The 24,718-nt window shown below is 35.3% G+C and overlaps 1 protein-coding gene across 1 annotated transcript in view; it reads left to right on the forward strand.

The window, feature by feature from the left end:
* Positions 1-752: 752 nt before the first annotated feature.
* The window catches only part of LOC149531769 (exocyst complex component EXO70A1-like), a 66,550-nt gene continuing 42,584 nt past the window's right edge, over positions 753-24,718 (forward strand). Inside the window, exons 1-6 of the mRNA XM_089810534.1 lie at positions 753-1,039; positions 3,992-4,087; positions 6,113-6,318; positions 6,882-7,130; positions 13,890-14,028; positions 14,161-14,373. Of these exons, the coding sequence (XP_089666660.1) occupies positions 839-1,039; positions 3,992-4,087; positions 6,113-6,318; positions 6,882-7,130; positions 13,890-14,028; positions 14,161-14,373 (1,104 nt within the window). The 5' untranslated portion in view covers positions 753-838. The remainder of the gene's footprint in view (positions 1,040-3,991; positions 4,088-6,112; positions 6,319-6,881; positions 7,131-13,889; positions 14,029-14,160; positions 14,374-24,718) is intronic.

Consider the following 24,718-nt stretch of genomic DNA (forward strand, 5'->3'; position numbering starts at 1 on the left):
TTCCCACGGAAACATGAACTAAAAAATCAACAACAAGAAATCTAAGAAAATCTTTAAACTCTCCTTGTTTTAGTGTTACAGACACTAGTGCAATCCTCCATTTATTCATCAAAGGATCCTTAACCAATAAGAATGTTCCCCTATATTAAAAAAAACAAATAGATCATTGTCTCAAGATAATGCCGACTTTTCCACCAAACCTATTTAAAATAAAAAAAGAAGCATGCAACTAATTCTTTGTTTGCTTTAATATAAGCAAACAACATACAACGAATTTTGCTTACGAAGCAAGGAATCTAGGGAAGGTTTGCATATTCTAAAATCTAATCTTCACTAGAGCTTTCGATGAAACAATTTTGACTAGGTAACAAATCCTGAAAACATTATGACCGTATTTCTGTCTTTTAATTTAATAAAATCCTAGATAAATCTTTGCTAATTATTTTTAACATTAAAAAAATTAAAATCAACGCACACAGTCTCGTCCGTGTTTTCTTCATTAAACAGCGGGTGCTTTGCAATTTCCAATTTTCAATAAATCATTTATACCTTCATCAAAATTACAATGACATAAACATAGTAACAAACTTCAAGTAATCACCTTTTAATAAAATAAAAATTAAAAAAAGGTCAAAAAATCCAGACATCGAAAGAGTCCAGCCAAAGAGTGGCAAATGGACGGCGGCTCCACGTGGACAAATGACAGCGACGCGGTCCCTTCTCATAAATTGCTGTGTACCGCAATGGCAGCTGCTGCTATATGCCGGCAGAGGGAGAAAATAATGGTGTCGCAGGTTGGGCGTAGATGAAGAGCTAAGAGTATACATAAGCATTTCGTATGTGTCGTTTCTCTGAGGGTTGTGTAAATTTCATTCCAGAAATGGGGGCTCCCCTGGCAATGGAGGGCCTGGCGCAGCGAGCGCAGATGATGAGGGAAAGCTTGTACAAGAGCGAGAAGAACACGGAGAAAATAGTTTCGATCCTCGGATCTTTCGATCACCGCCTCTCCACGCTCGAAACAGCCATGCGCCCTACACAGGTCAGGAATACATGACTCTTATTTAACCCTTCTCGACCACATCTTTGTAATTTAGAGGGGCAGAAATGCCACAGATCGGAGATTTTGATAGGTTAGTAATGTCCGAGTTCTTGTGGACGATCCGCTCAGTAATTTGTTTTTTGTGATGATGAGTAAGGTAGTTTGCTTCAAATGCATAGCTCAAGGAATTATAACTCGAACTTGACCCTTTGAAATCGAGAAGCTTTTGATCGGTGCTTCTTGAGGGCGAATGTTTTCAAAAAATAAATTTCTCGTGGATCATCTGGTCTTTAATTTTGTTTTCCCGATGATGAGTGAGTTAGCTCAAACAACCGGTCAAAAACAATCATGCCAGGTCAACATAATGTTGCTCAAGCGTGGTCCTCAATCAAATCGTGATAATTTAGAGAAATAGGAAAATAAATTTGGATTGGAGCATTTCGCGGGCAGATATTCAAAATCATTAGGTTTTCGCAGTTCATATCAGCGAGTTGTAAAGCCTATGCACAAAAGTATGTTACAAACTTTATGTCGAAGTTTCTGATCGCACTCCATGATCAGTCATCAGAAGGAGTCAGGGAAGATTCGGGGATTGCTCGTTACAAATTTATCTGACGTTATTCCTATTTCACACCATTTGTTATTATTATCTTTGTTCGTACCAAGTTCCACTCTATAATCGCATTTACCTAGGTAACCTACGCTTCTTGGAATCTTGAATATCATTTAGGTGAACCTGCTGCATGCAATCTTCACTTTCTTGCCTGGGTAATCTTCTTAATGGATCTTCATGGTATAGCTTGGGACCGTGGGTTATGCTAAGGTATGAACTTATTAATCCTGGGAGGTACAGAGCCAGGCACCCCTGGTTTCTGGGATGTGTTTGGGTCCCAGGTTAGAATGAATTGATATAAGGAGAGGAAACGATAACATCATGCTCAAGAAAGCATTGTTAATTTTACCTCAACAGCATTTGTATTTTCTGCAATTATAACAATATCAACAGCATCTACGGTGAAGTAGTTTAGGATTTAAAGTGAGTTTGGCTTGGTGGCTGCTAAATTATTGGGATTACGTGAGGGAAGGGGTCATTGCCCCGCATTTGTGGTGCTTATGGGAATCCGTGCCCTATGACAGCTATGATTTTCTCGTCAAAATTAAATTATTTGATTTATATATCTATCTGATTTACATTATCTGCAGCATGCTTATGGCTTGTTTCGTGTTTTAAAAAAAAAACTTTCCTTGTATATTCTCACACATCTGTACTGAACCCACAATTTTTTTGTCAAATCACCATGCCTGAACCTGTTCCATAAAGAGCAACTTGGGTGGAGATGGGAGAGGACAGGGAAATGTGGAAGCCAATAAGTGAATGCCTAGTAATATCTATAAAATGGCAAAATCCTAAATATAATTTTTTGTTAGAAAAGTAGCACGAGGGCAGGAATGGAATTGGGAATGAAGCCAAGGGATGGGGATGCGTCACTTGGGACATGATTGTAGCCCATAATTGCTCCCTGGAGTCAAGGAACACCTGATTTGAACCTGGGTAGCAGACTTAGAAATGTCTTTCATTATGATGAGCCATAGGTACTTGATCTAGAAAAATCTTGATGACAAACTGCCACTTAGCACTAATTCTTCCTTTCTATCTAACCCTACTTTTAGTCAAGCCTCTTCTCCACTAGCTACTGAAATCTTCCCTCTTCAAAGTAGCTGCTTCCGTTTTCTTGTAAAAGTGGGGAGATCCAGTATATCATGTTTTGTAGAATCCATAACCTTTTTATGAGACCATCTGCAGCTCAAAAATTGGATCTGCAACAATGTTCTTTGGACCCATCTCATGGATACCAGGATTTAGGTTTGAGTTACATTCTGGTATACATTGTTCATGGGGTCGTGAGCAGCTAGATTGATTGACTTTCTTAGTAATTGCTTTCTTTGGCACTGTTGATGTAATTGAATTTCTGCTCCTTAACAAGCACTATGTTTTAGGAAGCAGTTTTTAAGTCATTTCATTCTTTGGTCCTTCCACTTTTCCTTTCTAAGATACTGGTCAGCATACCTTAGGCACAGTGCTTGTTGTTGTCATTCAATGTAACCAGACACAGTCTAGGCCAAATCTATTTGCCAAGACCACTCAAATTCAATTTGGATTTGGTACAAAAAACTGCATATTTTAAGTACTAAAATGCGGGGAAATGTTTATTGTTTTTTCTAAGATCATGAGCACAATCTGTCAATCTACTTATAATTGCCTACATATAGGTCTAAGGATTTTGCAGCTGAAAGTTAACATGAACAGAATTAATAGTTCAAGTTCAAGACAAAAAAGTTCTCTACAAAGTATAAACAACACTCATAAAAAAATAGGAACTAAGGAGGACAGATGCATCAACTAATACCAATGTAGCACTTAATTGAACCAACAACTGTGCCTTTAATGTTGTTGTCAATGTGTGCATACCAGAATTGGCAATACAAATACAAGTACTGCATATAATGGTTGTTTTGATAAGAAATGCATAATCTATTTGCTTGTTTGTACAATGCTTCATTGTAAGGGTCAATGGTTCAGGAATGTAAGAGTCGTTGTAGTTCCTGAGGTCATCATGCTTTCCATTGCTATCCGTTCCCTAATGAAGTAAATTATATGTTTTACAGTAAAACAAACAAACAAAGAAATAAATTATTGTTCGCCTCTGACACACATTTGACATATAATTTTTTTTAGAGATTGGTTACAATTTTTACATATATTCTACTATTATTTCTGGTGGACAATACTTGCACACTTATGTTTCCAAGATTTTCTTTGTCGTGTAAATTACTTTATTTGATTTTTATTGTCATCAGTGAGCACATGTTATGCATTTTTGGAAGGTATACTTTAGCAATTTTGCTCATTTACTAGTGATGTCATTTTAAGTGTTGCATTTCATTGCACAGGTGCGCACACATGCTATTAGAAAAGCACATGAGAACATTGACAAGACATTGAAGGCGGCCGATGTGATATTAACACAGTTTGATATATCTCGCCAGGTGAGTTCATATTGTATAAATATAAAACTGTGATCTTCTAGTGTTTCTTGTAATCATTTGGCAAAAGTAATGTTTTTTTTATTGTGTTGCCTAGTGGTAAAGTTGCTTTAAATTTTTTGGAAACTTCATATTGGAATGTTTAACGTCACATTCCTGCAATCGGAGTATGAATGGATCTCTTTTCAATGGCCCGTATGATATATTATCAATGCACATAGAGAAACAAAGCTCTTTATATATTATTCATGAGGAACTCTTTTCTGAGCCATATTACATACGATATTCCTAGAAGTGTTGAGTTGAAATCAGTTATGTGCATGGAGTTCTCTTTGTTGCGGGATGACATGATATGAATACATACATAGAAAAAAACTAATATATTATGTTACTAGGATTTTTTTCTACAATCTATTTAAGTATAATGTTGCTTGAAGTGGTGTATTGAAATCAAGTATTTAATAATTATTTTTGGAAACTTGATTTTAAAGTATCAGAGTTAATTTCACTCTCTTGCTATTGGAGTATGCATATAGCTTTCTTAATTGGCACATGATGATGAGGTATGGGAACACATGGAAAACAAAGCTCTCCATACATAATGTACTAGGACCTTTTTCGTAACTATGGTAATTATAACGTTCCTAGATTGAAATCAGTAGTTTATTTTCACATTTGTCAAACATTGTGAACAAAATGTAGAATATCAGTTTTAGGTACCTTTGTTGACAACATACAACATGTGGTTTGTAAGCCAGTGTGCTATGCATGCCCTTGATGTAGCATATGGTGTTTGATAAATAACTAGGTCTAATCAATTAATTGAATTTGTTTGATATGCCTACTAGGGACTCTTTTGAAGGGTCAATTGTTAAATAAGACATGGCATGATTATCCCATTGATTCATGCCATTCCTTTAATACTTTGTTTTTCAACATCATTTATTGCCAGTCATTTTCTTGACAATTTGATGTCTTATATGTTGGATCATAATTTGAGTTGTGCAAAGTACTGGTTTTGATGGAACATAAAGTGACCCACACTGTATTGACTATAGTGGTAACGAGATTTTTTGTATAGGGTGTTGCTCTAGCAGCACCTCATAATTGTCTCTCAAGGAATCTGCAATACCACAAAGTTAACTTATGGAAGGTGCTGCCCAGCTGATACTCATTTAAGGAAGTTAACTCCACCATTGGATCACTCTTAGGAAAATACATGAAAGTAAAAAAGAATTGATGCTTGATATCAATACCATGTGAAGATTATCTGGTTTCTGCAAGGTATTGTTACCACCACATTACAAAATCTGCAAGGTGACACTGTGCAATGTTAATTTTGATAGAATCATTAGGTTCCTCTTGAAAAAGTATGTGATTTAGAATGTATAGAATGACTGGACTATGAAATTTTCACTAGATACAATCCCTCATCTGGATGGCGAGAGCCACATGAGCCCAAAAGGGATGGTAATTGGCTCTTGTGTCTATTAGCATATTGTTACACTTCCAAGACAGTTTTTGTATATGCTTTGACACTTTTAAATGCTCAACAGTTATAAGATTCGCCTTTCAATATTATGCTGAACATCTTATTAGCTTTCACATTCTTCAATAAGCAATTTTAATAGTATAAAACAAAAAAATTGCACATCTATTGTTATCTCTCTATATGATAGGATTACTGTGTTGCTTGGCCAACTGACATAGATAAATGCCTTTCAATATTATGCTGAACATCTTTATTAGCTTTCACATTCTTCAATAAGCAATTTTAATATTATAAAACAAAAAAATTGCACATCTATTGTTATCTCTCTATATGATAGGATTACTGGGTTGCTTGGGCTCCTGATATAGATGCCCTTATCATTTAACATTGCTACTCCAGATATTTTTTCCATGTTATTGCATAATTTGCTGTATGATTTTTCTTCACTTGATTGTTATCTCTAACATGTTATTGTGAACTCTTATACACGTGGAGTTTTGGCTCATATGTTAACAATTTACTTCCTTGTTGTATAGGTGGAAGCCAAGATTATGAGAGGTCCTATGGAAGATCTTGAAAGTTATCTAGCTGCAGTTGATCAACTGCGTGATAATGTTGAATTTTTCAACTGCAACAAGAGCTTCAAGAGTAGTGATGGAGTTCTCACAAATGCAAACAGTTTACTTGCTAAGGCAATGCTAAAGCTTGAAGAAGAGTTTAAGCAACTTCTATCTGCTTACAGGTTGTATTCTCACTAGTTGTACTTCTAGGTTTTTTTTTCTTATGTTTATATTGGCTTTTCTACTCCTTTTGTCACATCTTTGAGTTGTTACATGTTTGCCAGGTGAAGTGATAATGATAGATTTCTGGCTATTCTATTTTCTTTATTTATACTTGTAGAATTTGCTGATTTGTCATTCCTACTAGTGCAATTGAACTATTCTGAATGTGGAGATTAAGTATATCAGGTCATGCTTTGGTGGCATGGAACAAGCTATGTAAATTTGAAATATATGGAGTTTGATTTTATTGGATGTCTAATGCACAATGCTTGCTGGATATACTGTAATATGAAAAGTATTTGAAAGATGTGCCATTTTAAACTGAAGAGCTCACAATGTATGTGTAAAACCAACATATAAGTAGAAGAAACATCACATAAGGAAAGGGACATTTATGACTTTAGGTTGTGAATATCTAAATCTAAATTCTTGCTATAAAAAAGTTGAGATATAGTTATGTTCTTTTTTTTTTAATCATGTGCTGACTTGAAGCGTGATTGTATATGTTGAACTCTTATCACAGCAAAGTCGTTGAACCAGAACGCTTGTTTGAATGCCTTCCAAATTCCTTGAGGCCTTCAACAGGTTCTCCTGGGAATCTTGGCGATCACAATGTTAAGAAAAATCATACTGAACAAATTGCAAGAGGCACAGAGGGATCTGCATATACGCTTCCCACATTGATTCCTCCTAGAATAATCCCACAGCTACATGATTTGGCCCAACGGATGGACGAGGCAGGACATGGTCAGCAGTGCTTAAAAATTTACAGGTAAGTCAAGCTGGACTTTTTATTTGTGTTTTCTATCCCTTTTTCCTTCTCAGTCTCTTCATGTTACCTGTTTTATCTGTCATATGCCCTCAAAATCTGAGGGCATAGTTTGGAAATGTTTGGTGCAACTCTTGCTTGCTTTACACCTATTTTGGAGTGATGCCAATATCTTTTATCATGATGATCTTTGTAAACAGTGGCTTAATTTTTATATAAATCATAACTAATATAGATTGGAAGTCAAGTGTGCATTATTTTGGCATAAGACAATAAAATGTAATTACGTTGATTTGACTTTGCAGGTAGAATTGTGTATGGGATAAGATTGAATGCTTCTTTTGTATAAACTTTGCAAAACTACTTCATGGTTCTAAAAGAACATAAGTCGTGACATTTTGTTTTCCTCTGCGTCAAGTGAGAATGTTGCTAAATGTCTTTTAAGCTCTAGCACCTGTCAGTAACTTCTTTGCTAGATCACATGCAACAATTGGTGAAGGAGACATACAAAGCTGGCATTGGAGTACCTGAGGTTCAGAGTATCTGGCTCTGGGTCTATGCACAAGAAGATTCCTAAATGATGAAGGATGCAGCGATAAATGTTGCAGATAAATCTAGCACTAGGCCAAAGACTCACAACAAGTCTTGTGAGGAAGTAAGCTTGGCTCTAATGTACATATTTATATAGAGTTCTGAATTATAAATCATGTAGCTAGCTCTTGAGTCACCACCTTGGAAAGATGCCGTAGATGTCTGATGCAAAATATGAGGCATTGCTTAGGAACAACACTTGGGAATTTATTGATATTCTAGCAGAGAGGAAAATTTATTGGGTGCAAATAGGCACGGGTAGATGAGTTGGCTTGAGGTTGTGGGTAGTTCCCCATGTTCTCGGGTTCAACTCTCTCCCAATATTGCATAGTGAGACATCTTGCAGGTGGCTGATTTCACCCTTGGGGGACTAATCTTGCCGTAGCTCGCATCGGCCGCTGGTTCATCCCTGGGCCAGGTCGTGGGGACACCCCCATGTAAAATAAAATAAAAACTATAAGGCATAAAATAGGATTGAAAAGTACAAAAGCGAACTTGTGGCTAAGGTTTATGCTTAAAAGCAAGGTACTGACTATGACGAAACTTTTTCATACATAGCAAAGATCAAAAGTATTTGAATGGTTCTGGCAAATGGCAACACACTTTTGTTGGCAAGTTCTCAGATGAATGCCAAGATTGCCTTTCTTAATGGAGATCCCAAAAAAAAGTCTACGTGACTCAACTTGAGGGGTGTTGCTGTATCTGCATAAGTAGAGTTGTGAAATCGTTCCAGTGTTTGAAGTAGGGCTCATTTAGCTTGATACATCAAGATATATGAGCTTCTTCTTTGATATAGATTAATGGGGACCCCATACGAATCTCATTTTTACCTCAAAGAGCAAAGGGGGCAGGTTTTAATAGTGGCTATATATCTAGTTACCATAAGGAGTTCTTTGCAGATGATTGCAACAACAAAAAATGATCTGAAAATGATAGTTCGACACGTTAGATCTTGGGTTCCTACATTTTTATCTTGGACTTCAAGTGTGAAAATAGAAGATTCATAGTTTTCTCCCATATGAAACATGCCAATACATTGTTTGAGAAATTCTTGATGGAAGATTGCAAGATTACGTCAATCCCCATGTAGAGAAGAGTGATCTTTTGCACAATGATCCATCACCTCAAGTGGATGCTACTCTTTATTATCATATTAATTGTCTCATATAAATGACTTGACCAAGTCTAATATTAGCAATGCTATGAACTATCTCATTAGGTTTATGAAGGAACCTAAGTTTGTCAATCTGAAAACAGGAAAGTGTGTTTTGTGATACATTTGTAGTATAGTGGAATATGGCATGAAATATAAACTAATTTGAAATATTTCTTTGTAAGGATACATGGATGTGGACTGTGCAAGTCCTGTGGATGATAGGAAGTCTATTTCTGGTTTTGTCTTCTTTATGGGATCTAGTTTGATATCATGGGGGAGCAAAAGCAAACCATTGTTGCTGGCTCTTTCAAAGAGGCAAAATAATGTTCTGCAAGTGGAGTTGTTTGTAAGGTGATATGGTTATGTCACATTTTCGCAAGCATTGGTGTTGTTGAAACACATTTCCTACAGCTTTGTTTGGCGACAATCAAATTCTGTTGAAGCTTGATTGGATACAACTAGTCATGAATATACTAGACCCATTGAGGCTTAGGGCTACATCATTTGGGAACATGTCCATGTTAGAAATATGGATATCAAAACTTAGCCTTAAACATGCATAAACAATTAAACTAAATGGTAATAATAAGCATCCCACAAAGAAATTCATAACACCTTATACCTTATCAACACGTTACCAAAACTTAATATTAATATCTGCTAGGTGAGGGTTAACATCTAGGATGTGGTCCCTTCATTCCTAAGTCCTTGAATTGACAAGTCAAGTCAATTCCTTAGCCAAAATGACCATGCTGTCCCATGTACTCTGTCTCTGTAATATCAAACAGTCAACTGGTTTTTCCTCCATAACTTGTGCCAACTGCAAAACTAACATGAGCAGCCTTAGATATGTCATGTAGTCTCTCCATACTACTATATTCCAAAATTGTAGGTCTGCAGGTGCTTCCAGTGAAGTTCGCTGACGAAATCTTTATGACTGCGCACTGTTTTCCTGGTTAGACAATTTGCTTCACTAAAATATATCAAATCATATATTTACCATAAGCAACCTTAACCTTGTATAATGTTGCCATTAATGGCAACGTCCATGATCTTACCTCAGCCTACTTGTCAACAGTCCAATAGCAGAATATCCAACTCTGGTATTGTTCCACTCAAAAGCAATGTGCAGACTTTTTTACCAAATCTCTTGCGGCAATGAAGTTTCAAGCTTTTCACAATTTTTTTAATTTTTTCTCTTGAGCATATGATGTAATAAGGGGTAATTTTTGCAATATAACAATATGCTATTACATCACTGTAACATATCGTGTATTAAATAGTTAATAATAACAATAATCAGGCATTCTATTTAACGTAAATTAGTTGGATGGGTAGATGATCAGTTTCCTCTTTGGAATTGTTTACTATCTATCTATCTATCTATCTATACTTCCTCTCAATAATATGCTGCTCTGTGCTCCCTGAAATTAATTTAGTAAAATAAAAACTTAGAAATGTAGAGGATCTTACTCAAGAAATCAGTAAGATATATATACTTTTTGGCCCCTGTGCTATGTAGGCATTGTGTCTTATTCTTATTAAATGAGATCAGATTGTTGTTCCTCAAAATTTAGTTCTTATGATTTCTATTACAAATTTCTAACTACATTCAATGCACAAATCTAATTCTTGATATATTCTACTATCAGCGACACCATTGCACCTCCTTTTGGTACAAGTGCTAGTTTAGTAAAATCAAAACTTAGTAACGTAGAGGATCTTACTCAAGAAATCAGTGAGATATCTATAGTTTTTGGCCCCTGTGCTATGTAGGCATTGTGTCTTATTCTTATTAAATGGTTTAATTTTTTATTATATGATAATTTTTTATTAAATGGTACAAGTGCCAGTTTAGTAAAATCAAAACTTAGTAATGTAGAGGATCTTTTTGGCCCCTGTGCTATGTAGGCATTGTGTCTTATTCTTATTAAATGGTTTAATTTTTTATTATATGATAATTCATTCTCTAGCTGATTGTGGGAAATACTTCACATGTTGGATATACCATTTAACAGAATAAAAAATATCTCCTACAAATGAGAATGCTTGCATTATAAATCTCCATAAATGATCTTCATCTAGATCAAATTAACATGTAAATTATCTACAATAATTTGAGAAGCTTGGTCCATGTGATTGATAACTAAAAAAAGATGGTCCACTCTTGTTTCATTTAGAATGACAATTAATGGATTGTTGTTTTCTCAAATCGTTGCAAATGTAGTTGTATTGCCTTCTTGGTATATACTTTACAAATGACAGCCATGTCGCTATATTAGATGAATATGGATAGACATGTCCTTTCCAACGACATGTCTATTCATTAGTATTTAATATAATAGTTTGTTATTTAACACACACATATATAATATTCTCATATATATATCTTTAGCGAGTTTTATTCAACTAAAACTACACTAACACTCCCTCTTAGTTAGGGAGGATAAACACAGGACCATATATTAGTTCAATGTAATATCTTTGATTAGAGGATACTTAACATTTTGATATCATATTTTATATCATAAGTATTGGTCGCTAGAATATCAACAAATGATATTCACCAAATACTCTGAGTAACGATATTGGGAATAATGGCCTTTTGAATGTCATCTCATATGACATTTACCATGTATTGTTTGAGCAATGGCCTCTTGAATGTCAAGTTGCAAGATATTCACCAAGTACTATGAGTAATAGCCTTTTGAATGTCATCTCATATGATATTAACCAAGTACTGTCAGTAATAGTCTCCTGAATGTCATCTCATAAGATATTAACCAAGTACTCTATGTAATGGCCTCCTGAACATCAATTTGCTTAACATTCACCATGTACTCAAAATGTTCATAAGGTATGTGCACATGCATTCTCATAATGCTTACTATATGAACATCCACTAGGCAAAGTATAATCTATCATGATCTGCATAGACATCATAAGATATTCATCATAATAGAAAATTAAGTTATTGTAAGGTTGTTACCTTTCAATAACTTTTGCAAATACAAGTGATGATCATTTGGAAGCCGTCAATTCCTCATGATGTACACAGGGGGCAGGCTCATTAAATCATGATACACATGATACCAAATGTTTACATGAAGTCAAAACTCCCTCCGATTCTGATATGATCAAGATCTTCAAAGATCAATTGAAACATATCCTCTATCTGCATCTTCAGACGAATGCATTACACTCCCTTTGAACATCAATCTTCTGAGCCTCTTATCCAAACTTGTCTTTAATTTAACAAAGCGTTAGACTCCCTCTGAATCTGATATTAATCATTTTTCCTTTCCACTTGTATGTGGGGTCTACCTTGTCTGAGTGTTCTTTGCCTAGGGGTTGACCATTCACCACTTGGCGGCTAAATTAGCTTTAACTATCGTTGGCATTTGCTCGACCTTGTCAATAACACGTGATTGATTTCAACTTACCAAATGAGACCAACATTTTATTGAATTCTCACTTTTGGCGTGCATGGACTTGTCAGCCGATTAACTCCATTATAGAGGCCAAGATGATTATGTAGATGATCATCCTTATGGTGATGTTGATCTGCAAACCCATGACTTCAATTTGGATTCCAATTCCTTCCCTAGCTTAGTTTGCATATGCCACTCACCGTTGACAGACATAGCCAACCTCTATATGCCACGACTAATTTATTTTTGTCTTATACTTCTTATTGTGCCAACGTGGATTTAATTTAATATTTGGGCACCCTTTTAATATCTTGGTTTTATAATATCAAATATAATTTGTTTTTGTAGTAATCATCCTTATGTCCTATGTCTTTTTCTGCGCCATTTCCTACTTGACATATGAAAGACCTTGCAAGTCTTTGGTGGTAGATTCCTTGCTAATACCTTCTCGCTTCCTTGCATTGAGTTCTTTTCAACTGATTGCGCAGGGTCCAAAGATTTGTCACACATCTTTGACTTATTCCTGCACTTCAACGTGGACCCTCCTTTTCAGGCATTATCTGTTTTGCCCGCTAGTGAATCTGGGCTCCATGTTGTACCAATTCGGGTGCCATGTGTACGTGTCGGAACTTCCGGAATATATTTGTTTTATTTTGCTCCATAGTCTCACAAAAATATTAATAATCCTTCGAGGTCTTTTTCAACAGGAGGTAATGGTTGTACCGCTTGAAACCTTTCTGCATGTCAATGATCTTCCCGTCAATGAGGATTTCTTCTTATTCGATATGATTTTTACTTATCTAATTTCCCGTGCGTATCGGGTTGTCTATGTTGACATGTATTTATTCATATCATTTTCAATATCACCTTTTCGATGCATTCCAATAGCAGTTTGTAGTTTATGGTTTATATGACTGCTGAAGATCCAATACTGGAAGCTTGATCGACTGGTGTTGATGAAGTCAGATCAAAATCTGCTGCTCACAATGTCTTGCGTGGCCTGGCTATTATTCATGCTGCAGATATCATTCTCGTCCCATAGTCATCATTTTCACTGCATACAACATTATCCTTACAGGAATCAGCTATTACCATGGCCACCAAACATATTAGCATTACTGTAATGCACAACAATTTCATATTTTCCTTTTCCATTAGTTTTCTCTTTCTTTTCTATGTTATTCTATTCATTTGCAGTCTGGCTCTGTACCATGTTGTTTTCTCAGATTGCCGCAAATGTAGTTGTATTGCCTTCTTGGTATATACTTTCCAAATGACAGCCATCTCTCTTAGATTAGATGAATATGTACAGGACATGTCTATTCATTAGTATTCAATATAATAGTTTGTTATTTAACACACACATATATTTGTATATATATAAATATCACATACATATTATATATTTGTTATGTATATGTAATATATCTAATTAAATGTATATCTCATATATATATATATATATCTTCAGTGAGTTTTATCTGACTGAAACTACACTAGCATTAACATGAATGTTTACATAATGTGTTTTTTAAGTGCTTGCCCGCTTTGAAATTTCTTTCTTAGAAGAAGTTGCTTATTCAGGGACACAAGAGCTTCTGTTCTGGAGCAAAGCCTTAGAAAACTTGGAGTAGAAAAGCTGAGTAAAGATGATGTGCAAAAGATGCAATGGGAAGTGCTAGAGGGGAAGATTGGTAATTGGATCCACTTTATGCGCATAGCTGTAAGTTGCTTTCCCATGTTGTGACATTTGAAGATCGAAATTTGGCTGTGAGAGATTTGTTTTTAGTGTTTTTGTTTTTTTCATAATACTAATAAATACTAATGTCTTTTGGTTAATATGAATTTCATACAGGTAAAGCTGTTATTTGCAGGGGAGCGGAAAGTTTGTGACCAAATATTTGAAGATTTAGATCCTTTGAAAGATCAGTGCTTTGCTGAAGTAACAACAAACAGTGTAATAACATTGTTGAGTTTTGGAGATGCCATTGCAAAAAGTAAGAGGTCGCCGGAAAAGTTATTTGTACTGCTTGACATGTATGAAACAATGCGAGAGCTATTACCAGAGGTATCATTACCAAAGCATCTTTTGTGTTTTACCTTTCTGGTACGAAACATATGCATATTTGGAATCAATATCTTTTTAGAAGCGAACTGTTATTGTAGTTATACATAAGCATTTTTTATTGTTTATAATCTGTACTTTCAATTATTAAGTGTTTTACATATGAGTATGCTTTTGTCAATTAATTATGATTATGAAGTATATGCAGCCTGTAGGTGTGTCATATACTCTGTTTGATTTATTATATGTCATTTAATATTTTGTCCCATTATTTGTTTTGCTTCAAATCTTGAATTGTGTGAAGACATATATTAAAAGTGTCATATGCCTAATTTTAGTAATTTCATTAACCCGTTTTAACTGAAACTTGGCTTAATCTGACTGTGTATCAAGCAATTTGAAATATACAATTCCTATTAGCTCACATTTCTCATTATTGTGAATCCCATTGTTTAGAATCCCTACTATACACATTGTTCAAGCAACCATTGACATTCCTTGGAATTGTTGTTCCATTCTTTTTCACATTTGTCTCAATCATGGTTGCTTGAATTGTTGTACCTTTGGATTGATAAAGTTTTGGATTACCCTTCTTTTAAGGTCGTATACTTGTGTTTATGCTAAAATTGATAGTTGACATTGGATATAAGCTGAATTTGAAGCTGCCTCTTTGTCTTTTGACAATTCCTTTTCTATTCTTTTTACCAAGGTGTAAAATATAAATTAATGACATTGACATGATTTAACACCGCGTCTTTGATGAATTTTTTTTCATTAATTGAAACAGTCTTTGGGTCTAATGTTTCTTCTGAAAATCCATTTTAAAAATAAAATCTTTTCTGCTTTGGCCAAATTAAAAATGATAACATCTGTTTTTGTATTTGAAAATGATCACGAAACCGCTGAAATGGTTGTCACAAAAATATGCCGTACAAATCCTCATCTCAGGCTTGGAAAATTAGCAATCATGGGAAATTGGCTCAAGAAAATTGCTAAAAATAAAGCCTCAAACCTTTGTGAAAGCATGTTAGCACTTGAATGCAGAGATATTTATGGTGTCAATCTGTATAAGACAAGCTGAAAACTGCCTGGTGTTCACATGAAGTTGTAAAAAATTGCAAAAAGCTCTTGGAGAACAGTTTAGCAACAACTTCTATTTATCGGTGAATCTTGGCATGAATCATTGTCTTTTCTTCCAATGCTTTACATGCCAAAGTACTTTAAATAAAATGAATTCTTCCTTCTCTGATTTGTAATGTTCCGCAACCACACCATTTCCTCATGGCACTTTTCATTTTCTTTTTATTTAAATTTCAACTTCAGTTTTGTTTATTAGTTTTATTTTTTCTTTTGAGTGGTAAGGAGTGATCAAGTGAGCATTTGGAAGTGGTCGACTGTACCATCAAATAGGTGAGATGTAACATACCAAAACTAATTTCCTAGAAGAATTAACAAATTGTTAATTTTGATTAATGGAAAGTTTTCAGAATTAAATTTTATCTTAACCATAAAGTAACTGCTATCCTTTTCACATGAACAGGAATAACTGATTTTATCAAGAACCTTCATCTGGTGATGCTCTAACCATGGTCATCACTGAAAATAGGGGAAGAAGTGTTGATAAAGGCAACAATTATAACCAGAGACAATCTACATCTGTGAAGAGATCGGAGTCGAGAGGCAGAAATGGCGAATGTTGGTTTTGTGGTAAGGTTGGCCACTCAAAGAGAAATTGCCGGTCTTACAAGAACACACAAAAGGTGCAAAATAGCAAAGCCAAATACAATCTATGAGAAGGATTATAGTATTTTAATCCTTTCAACATTTGACACCACTTCAAATTCTCGGGTGTTAGATTCTGGAGCTTCTTTTCATGCCACATCTTGTAGGGAATGTTTTACAAACTACCAAGAAGGGCAGTTTGGGAAAGTGTTTCTAGGAGATAATAAGGCATGTGAGATAGTCGACAAAGGTGAAGTTATTTTGCAGTTAAAAGGAGGCCAATGGTTGTTGAAAATTGTTCGTCATGTTCCCAAATTGAAAAGAAATCTGATTTCTGTTAGTCAGCTTTATACACAAGGCTACCATACCTTCTTTTTTGTGGATTCTTGGAAGGTAACCAAAGGCTCCATGGCTATTGCCAAGGGCAATAAGATTGGTAGCTTGTACCTTTTGGAGAGTTGTATTGATATGGGAACTCCTATTACTGTTGTTACATCCCAATTTTTGACCTAATTTAAAATGCTCATATAGCCGTTGAGGTTCACATAAAGTCAGTTGACAATTTAAATTGTTATGATCTCGCGAAATGGTAAGATGGTTAGTCGTTATAATTTCATATGAAGATAACATACTAGTTGATTATTTATCATGAATTCATGGAATTGAAAAGGTGGTTAGCCGTTAAGATTATTTATGATTAATAACTTGTTATGGTAATATGATTTAACTGCGGTGAATTTCCTTGTAGGAAGCACGTCAAAGGGGTGGAAGCATTGTTAGAAAAGAATTGGGCACAAGAGCATCACCATCACTGGGCAAATGGGTGTGAATCGTGAATCACCATGGTTGAGGACCTACTGACTTGAACATCAGGATACAATTGATAAACTGCATGAGCTATTAAATAAATAATTTAAAACATAAAATAATTTCATTAAAATATAATACGTACTTCCAAAGGATTTTAAATGATCTTTCACCATATTATTATAATATATATCTATGTACGTACACATAGAAATAAAAATGAAGTGACACCATCATATTATTTTCTTATAAAAAAATGATGCCGCCTTACTAATATATTTACATGTACGTATATAAATATAAATCATAACAATTTTCAGATTATAACGTTCCAACTCTTTTTCCATCTTTTATTCTTTTCCTTGTTTGAAATCGATTGAACACTTGGCGTTCTTATTTGACAAATATTCTTTAAGTTACGGAAGCCAAAGAGTCTTCTTTAAACCTTTTGATATCATGAGTCGAGAAAGAGGCAGGGAGATTATTTTCCAAGTATCCGACTTCTTACATTCACTCGACCACGATTTCCTAGCAATCAATATCCTTGCAGTATACTACATAGTAACGATGGTAGTGATCCCCTTCCATGATTTCTTGTTATACTAATGATCTACTGGAAATCGTGAACAATAATTACATTGAGAAATGCATTCAAGATCTCTCTTGTTTAACGTCCGATTTTTATATTCTTTCCAGGCACCAGACTTCCATATTTTCATGCACCTGACTTCTCCATATTAACAACCACGTCTATCTTGGCACCTGATAGCTTTGTCAATTAGTAATCTTTGCATTGTTTTTCCAACCACAATTTCTGGTTATTCAGAAGATCTGTAGAAAATGTGAGCAACATTCATACTGGAAACAGGCATTCAAGGCGGGTTGTTGAACTTTCAGCAAGACTCCATTCTTCTTTCAAAATATATTAGGTTATGTGATTAACCTATAACCAGACATTACAATATGATTTCCTTGATTCATTTGTTACAGCAAATTCAAATTGCATAGCAGTAAGCTACAACTTAAATCATGATGCAAAATATTTTGGTTGATATCATAGGTTAGACCGTCCTTAAATTAGAGTTCTTTATGGCAAATAAATGCCAAGTAACCATGTTATGAATTCATGATTTATTATGCCATTGGAGATTAAAATTCAAATGATATCTTCTACAAGTCTTAAAGAACACTTTAATCAAATCATAGATTGTGATAAGCTGGAACATATATTAATTATGGAACATTTGAGAATCAACAAAAAGAACTGGTTGTTTTGAGATTCGAACACCTGGGACTCACCTGACTGTATAGCCAAGGAAAAGGGTGAAGAGGGGAGAGAAAGGGACCTGCAATAACAAGAAAACATAATCAGATGTGATATAACAATGTTTATTATTTTTAGAAGGAATCATTTAATAGCTCATGCATGGTCATGTTTATTGTATTCTCCTACTGTCAAGTTGAGTGATGTGATTAGATACCAAGATGCTCAGTGGATGACAAGGTGTTCCATGTCTATTCCGGGTAGGGAGGGCCTTTCTCGTTAGAGATTGTGTGGGGATAAGTTATGGTCGGAAGTTGGGTGGTTAAGCCTCTGACAATGTTTTCCCCTCTCCACAAAATGTCAGATGTGCATCAGATAAAGATAAGTTGAGCAATTCAAACAATTGTCAGAGGCAAGTATTTTTACTTTTATGATGTATGCTCAAGTAGAAGGTAAGATTAATTGAGTTGTATCATCGTTACCGTTATTTCTTTAAATGAAAGCAACTCTTATCGTCAATATAATTGGCAACTGGTTAGATCGGTTGATCTTCTAACTGAATGTGGAATATATTTATTTGTGAGAGAGATTTATTTGCTGGATTGTTATTTCAATCTTTCATTTTTAAGAATAATTATTATGAGTATATTTTCTAATCTTATTGCCACAGTTAAGCAAATCGGAAGGAAAGGAATAATACAGTGGTATTTGAAGCCCTAAATGATATAGTGATATATGATGCCCTAAATTATCCAATGATAATTGATGCCCTAAATGATATAGTAGTATTTGAAGCCCTAAATAATACAGTGGTATTTAAAGCCCTAAATGATACAGTGGTATTGACGCCCCAAATGATACAGTGGTATCTAATGCCCTACACGATCCAATGTTTATTGATGTCCTAATTAACACGGAGGTATGTGATGCCTTAAATGATCCGACGATGATAGAAGCCTTAATTAACACGGAGGTATGTGATGCCCTAAATGATCCAATGATGATAGAAACCCAAATTGATGCTGTGGTATGTGATGCCCTAATTGATATAGTGGTAATTATTGATAATCGTCATTTGATTTTGATATAGTGGTATTTCTGGACTAACTTGGGTGATTGTAGAAGCATCCCTAGATTGATTTTGATCTCGAATTCCATGGTATGTAGATTTTAATTTCCATAGTAAATTCATTGATGGTGTTTTCAATTCTTAGTTATGAAATTTTGTTTAACTGATTTTAACCGTAAATCTCATTCACATGAACATGACTGATATAACTGTCTTCCTATGAAAATGAAGTAATATCTGTATTTCTTTGATATGTTAGTTGTTAATTAAGACCCAGGAAAAAGTGGATGTTACAATTGTTGTGGGTAGTGATGCGACGCTTTGGCATCAAAGGCTAGGCCACATGAGTAAGAAGGGACTTGAGATTATGCTCGAACGAGATCAACTCTTGGATCTTCAATCAAAAAATTTGTAGTTTTGCGACTTTTGTCTCTATAGCAAACAAAGACGGGTCAACTTCTTGAAGGATGAACATGACAAGAAGACCAAGCCATTGGAACCGGTGCACTCAAATGCCTTTGTTCCTACAGAGGTAGCTTTTTTAGGAGGTGCGAGCTACTTTGTTGCTTTCCTTGATGATTGTACTAGAAAAATGTGGTTTTATATGATTTCTAGAAAATCTAAAGTATTTTCAAAATTTAATGTTTTCCAAGCCCTTGTTGAAAACCAAAACAGTCACAAAATTAAATGCTTGAAAACAGATAGTGAAGGTGAATTTTGTTCCTTGGAGTTTGATAGTTTTTGTGCCGATAATGGCATTTGGAGGGTACAAGTTGTTTTGTTCACCCCTCAAGAAAATGGGGCAGCAGAGAGGCTCAAATTTCAATAGAACAATTCTTGAGAAAGCTAGGTGCATGCTTTCTAGTGCCAGTTTAGGTAAAGAATATTGCATTATATTTGGTTATCTAGAGTCCATCTCGCTTAGATTTTGGAATTTCAGAAGAGGAATCATTGGGAATAAGAATCTCCTACACACATTGTCGAGTTTTTGGTTGTCAAGCCTTTGCTCATGTTCCTAAGGAGAAGAGGAGCAAACTGGATCCAAAATCACAACAATGCATACTTCTTGGGCTAAGTTACTGATTCGGATGTAGAATCAAAAGCAGATACGGGATGCGGGTTTCTTTTTTTCCTGGGTAGGGATGCGTTTGGAAATGTCTATATATATATGTGCAAAGAATTTAAGAAACTTATAAATACAAGAGCTTACAGTTAGAAACTTAGAAATATACAAACATACATCATTTGATAGTATCATTAATCATATGATACTTCACCATTTATCAAGATTCAAGTTATTTCATATGTCAATTAAATAGTTCAAGCTTCAAATAAAACTTCATAGGCACAAATATTTATGTTCTAGACTGTAGACTCCATGTCCAAACTACAAAATAAAAAAACATAGTTCATGATTCAATGTTCACTAATTAGAATCATAAGGATTCTCAAAATAATCTAGATCCTCCTCATCTCCAACCGTTGCAAGGTCCATATCATTTGAGCCAAGAATGGTTCCACTTGTGCACTAGATGCACCATGTGTCATGCACCTATCATCACCATCACCCATCATCATAGTAAGATCATGAAGTGTTGCATCCAAGTTTGCACATTCAGGGAGTACATCCTAAAGTTTGGCTGCCCCATCCATGTATTCATCATCCATACGTGACAAAAGACACAAGTTGGTATGAATGTAGACCAAGTCCTCAACTTTCTTTGACCCTAACCGGTTGTGCTTCACTGAATGGATATAGGAGTATGTACTCCAATTCCTTTCAGCAGCAGAAGAACTTGCAACCTGCATTGTGTTCACAAAATTAATTTTTGAAATTAAACATACAAACGAGAAGTAAATGACAATATGACAGATGTTAAACACTAGATTGTACATAGTAGAATACAAGTTGTAATCTAAAAACAAAAGTCAAAACATGTGAGAGGATTTTAATTGCAAGAGGTTGTAGATGCATATGGCTGACCATACATGTACCACCATGTGATTGCTCCCATTTTATTTTGGTCATTAATTGCAAATGGAGTATGCTTTGCTCCGGAAGCAAAAAAGCCAAACTCTAGCCTCACCTTTTTCATGCATCTCATCATCTTGGAATATTCATGCAAAAGCTTTGGAACACTCGTTAGCAACCTCTTCATCAACATATGGTGCAATTCTATCTAGCATAGAAAGTACCGCCTTGTTATAATACCTCGGAGATAAAGCATATGCAAGGGGGTGCAATGGGGTAGTCATCTTTTCCCAAAGATGAATAATTATTGCTTTCACCTTATTGCATAAGGCTTGACATTTTGTAGGGCCACTCTCATGTGCTTGCATATAATGTTTTACTTTCTCAACCATGGTGTCCATGCCATCATATGCATCTCCCAAGCAAGGTGTATTTGTATCGGCAAAGCGAAGCATAGTCATGATGGGCTTGGGGATATCCAATACATATTGCACACAAACCCACCAACGTTCATCCAAGATCATAGCTCTAATCTTTAGGGCTCGTTTTGTATTTGAAGCCTTCCACGCACCCCATTGAGGATAAATGACCATTTGGCTCAAAGCATCTTTCACCTTGAGAAGTCGTCTCATAACAATAGTTTGAGATGCAAAACGGGTCTCAGCAACTTAAGCAAGTAAACAATATGTCAATTGACAATAAAATTATAATATAAACTAAAATACAAATCCATGAAAATTGATAGTTGCAAAAAATTAATTTACCTTCACCAATGCCAATTGTGAATATGTTCTAAAAATGTATTGTGACATGTTGTGATTAGTCACAAACATTTGGATGTCCTCTCCCTCTTCGTATATTTGCTTCACCCAATCTTTTTGAGTGCCAAATTGTTGCATAATGAAGTTGAGGGAGTGTATAGTGCATGGTGTCCAAAAAATATGGTCATACTGACCCTCAACCAAGGCACCAACTCTCTTGCAATTTTTGGCATTGTTTATAACAACCTGGGCCACACTCTCACTATCCACCATACCTATGGCCCCAATGGGAATATTAGAGATGAATTGTGAATCCTTTAATTGCCTTTAGAAACATTGCCCCTTTGGGGGACATTGCAATCACTTAATTAATGACATGTTTTTTGTATCTTTCCAATCATCAGACACAATTGTCACACCCGAAGTTTTCTAAGAATTTCTAATGGGTTGAAGTGCTTTTTCTATAGAATCTCTCTCCTTTTGCAACAATGTGGTACACATTTTTTCATACCCAAGACTTGAGTAATCATCTGGTGCTTCTTTGATGGCTCTTACCATTTCCTTCCAGTATGGTGATATTACTAGGTTGAAAGGAAGGCCATTAGCATAGAGGCAATGTGCAATGGCTTCATCAACACATTCTTGTCTCCATTTTAAATGTAGAGTGCAATGCGCCTCTTTTTTGAGCTGCTGCAAAATTTTCTACTTCATCATCCTCTTCTGATACAGATACTTGCATGAATGGATGTTTGGAAGATACAATTGGTTCCATTTCAGTGGTTGGTTGCATTTTGTTCTTTGAGGAAGGAGGTTGATAATAACTCTTTTTGATGTTTTAACCAAATGATTAGCAGTCTCTTGTTCTTTTACAAACGAAGCTCTTTGTGCATTAGACAACCCCTTCCCATCCACACCTTTGCACATTCCAAAACCTTTTCCAGCAGGGCCCATTAAATGAAGTTTTACCCGAGAATAAGAGCTATTGAAAGGCTTTTCCTTTGTTACTTTGACAATAATTACAACTCCAAATATAGGAGCCACCACCTGCAACTTGTGATATCCTTGTTGTATGTCTCCATAGAGGAGACCTTAAATCAATATTGAAATTATCCCCTCCTTTTCCTGCCACTGAACTCTTATTGTCTTCCCACTGAACTTTGACTACTGGTGGCAGCCATTTTTGCACAATACAATGTAGTTTCAATCTATAATAAGAAATTAAATAAATTTAAATCAATAAAAAACTATGAATATCAAGCATACAAGTAAAAAACAATGATACAAAACCTTTAAAATAGATGCCTAAACTTGTTTCCCAATTTCTTTCCTTTTTTCTTTTCTGAAACAAACTTGAAAAATTTCTTCGCAAACTTAAAAAAATTCATCAAAATCTCTAAAAAAAACATTGAAATGCTCAAGAATGGGATAAAATTCTTACCACTTAGTGTTTTAATGAACTTGTGGAAGCCCACTCTTGCCCTACGATATCCTCTTCGAAAATAATCAAGTTGCCTTCAAAATGCCTAAATGGAAGCCAAATGAGAAGAGCAAACCCAGCTGCAAACAAAATGATGGTTGAATCGTTGAAAGGCCTCTATTAGCACCGTTTTAGGGTTTGACAAACAAAAATAATATTATAAGCCTAAAAGGCACTTTTTTTTTTGAAAAAAACTTGAAAAATTTCTTCACAAACTAAAAAAAATTCATCAAAATCTCCAAAAAAAACATTGAAACACTCAAGAATGGGATAAAATGCTCACCTCTTAGTGTTTTAATGAACTTATGGAAGCCAACTCTTGCCCTACAATTGTTCCTCTTCAAAAATAATCTAGTTGCCTTCAAAATGCCAAAATGGAAGCAAAATGAGAAGAGCAATCCCAGCTGCAAACAAAATGATGGTTGGATGGTTGAAAGGCCTCTATTAGCGTTGTTTTAGGGTTTGGTAATCAAAAATGATATTATAAGCCTAAAAGGCACATGTTTTAAATGAAATTTAAGTCAAAAAAAGTTTTTTTTGTATTCTATTGGCATGCCTGCGGAGGCATCCAGATGCCATCCTCAGGCATCCAGATGCGGAGGGAAGCCTGCAGGTTGATAAGAAGATTATTTGAAGTGCACATGTGGTTTTCAATGAGATTGTGTTTCCAAATTTGAAGGAAGAAACATATGTCAAAGAATATATCCCATTATTTGATAGTGCAAACAATGACAAGAGTTCACCACTCATCTCCTTTCAAGATCACATAACCTCACCCACCTCTGTTTTAGTCTCAATTCCCATTTCATTTCCATCCTCTTTCAACTGTGCATCTTTAAGTGAGAATGACATCGCCAATACAAGCAATCGCCACAATACAGAAATTGGATTCTTTCCTGATGAAGCGACTGCACAAGAAGGGGGGCTAAGCATAATAATTGTCCCTGTAACTATGATGAAAATTTTGACTCGTAGAATGGACAGAATTACAACAGTTAATAATTCTTTGCCACATTGTCATTATTGTCAACAACCTCTGCTTGCTGGTTCTCCATTCTCTACATAGTATCTTCCAACGACAGTTCAAAGTTGGTTTTGCCAACCCATTTCCCCGTAGCATCATGGCAAAATGCATCGACAACTAGGAGCACAATGGACAACAATTCCCACTGTGCCAAGCATCCACTACTCTGTTTCATGATAGTAGTGAGGATGTACGAAGACCTGCCACGGTGAAACAATCTGTGGTGAATTCCATATGGTCAATGCACATGTC

The sequence above is a fragment of the Cupressus sempervirens genome, chromosome 11, assembly GCF_028749045.1.
Source record: "Cupressus sempervirens isolate cs-2001-9-10 chromosome 11, ASM2874904v1, whole genome shotgun sequence".
Taxonomy (NCBI): Eukaryota; Viridiplantae; Streptophyta; class Pinopsida; order Cupressales; family Cupressaceae; genus Cupressus; species Cupressus sempervirens.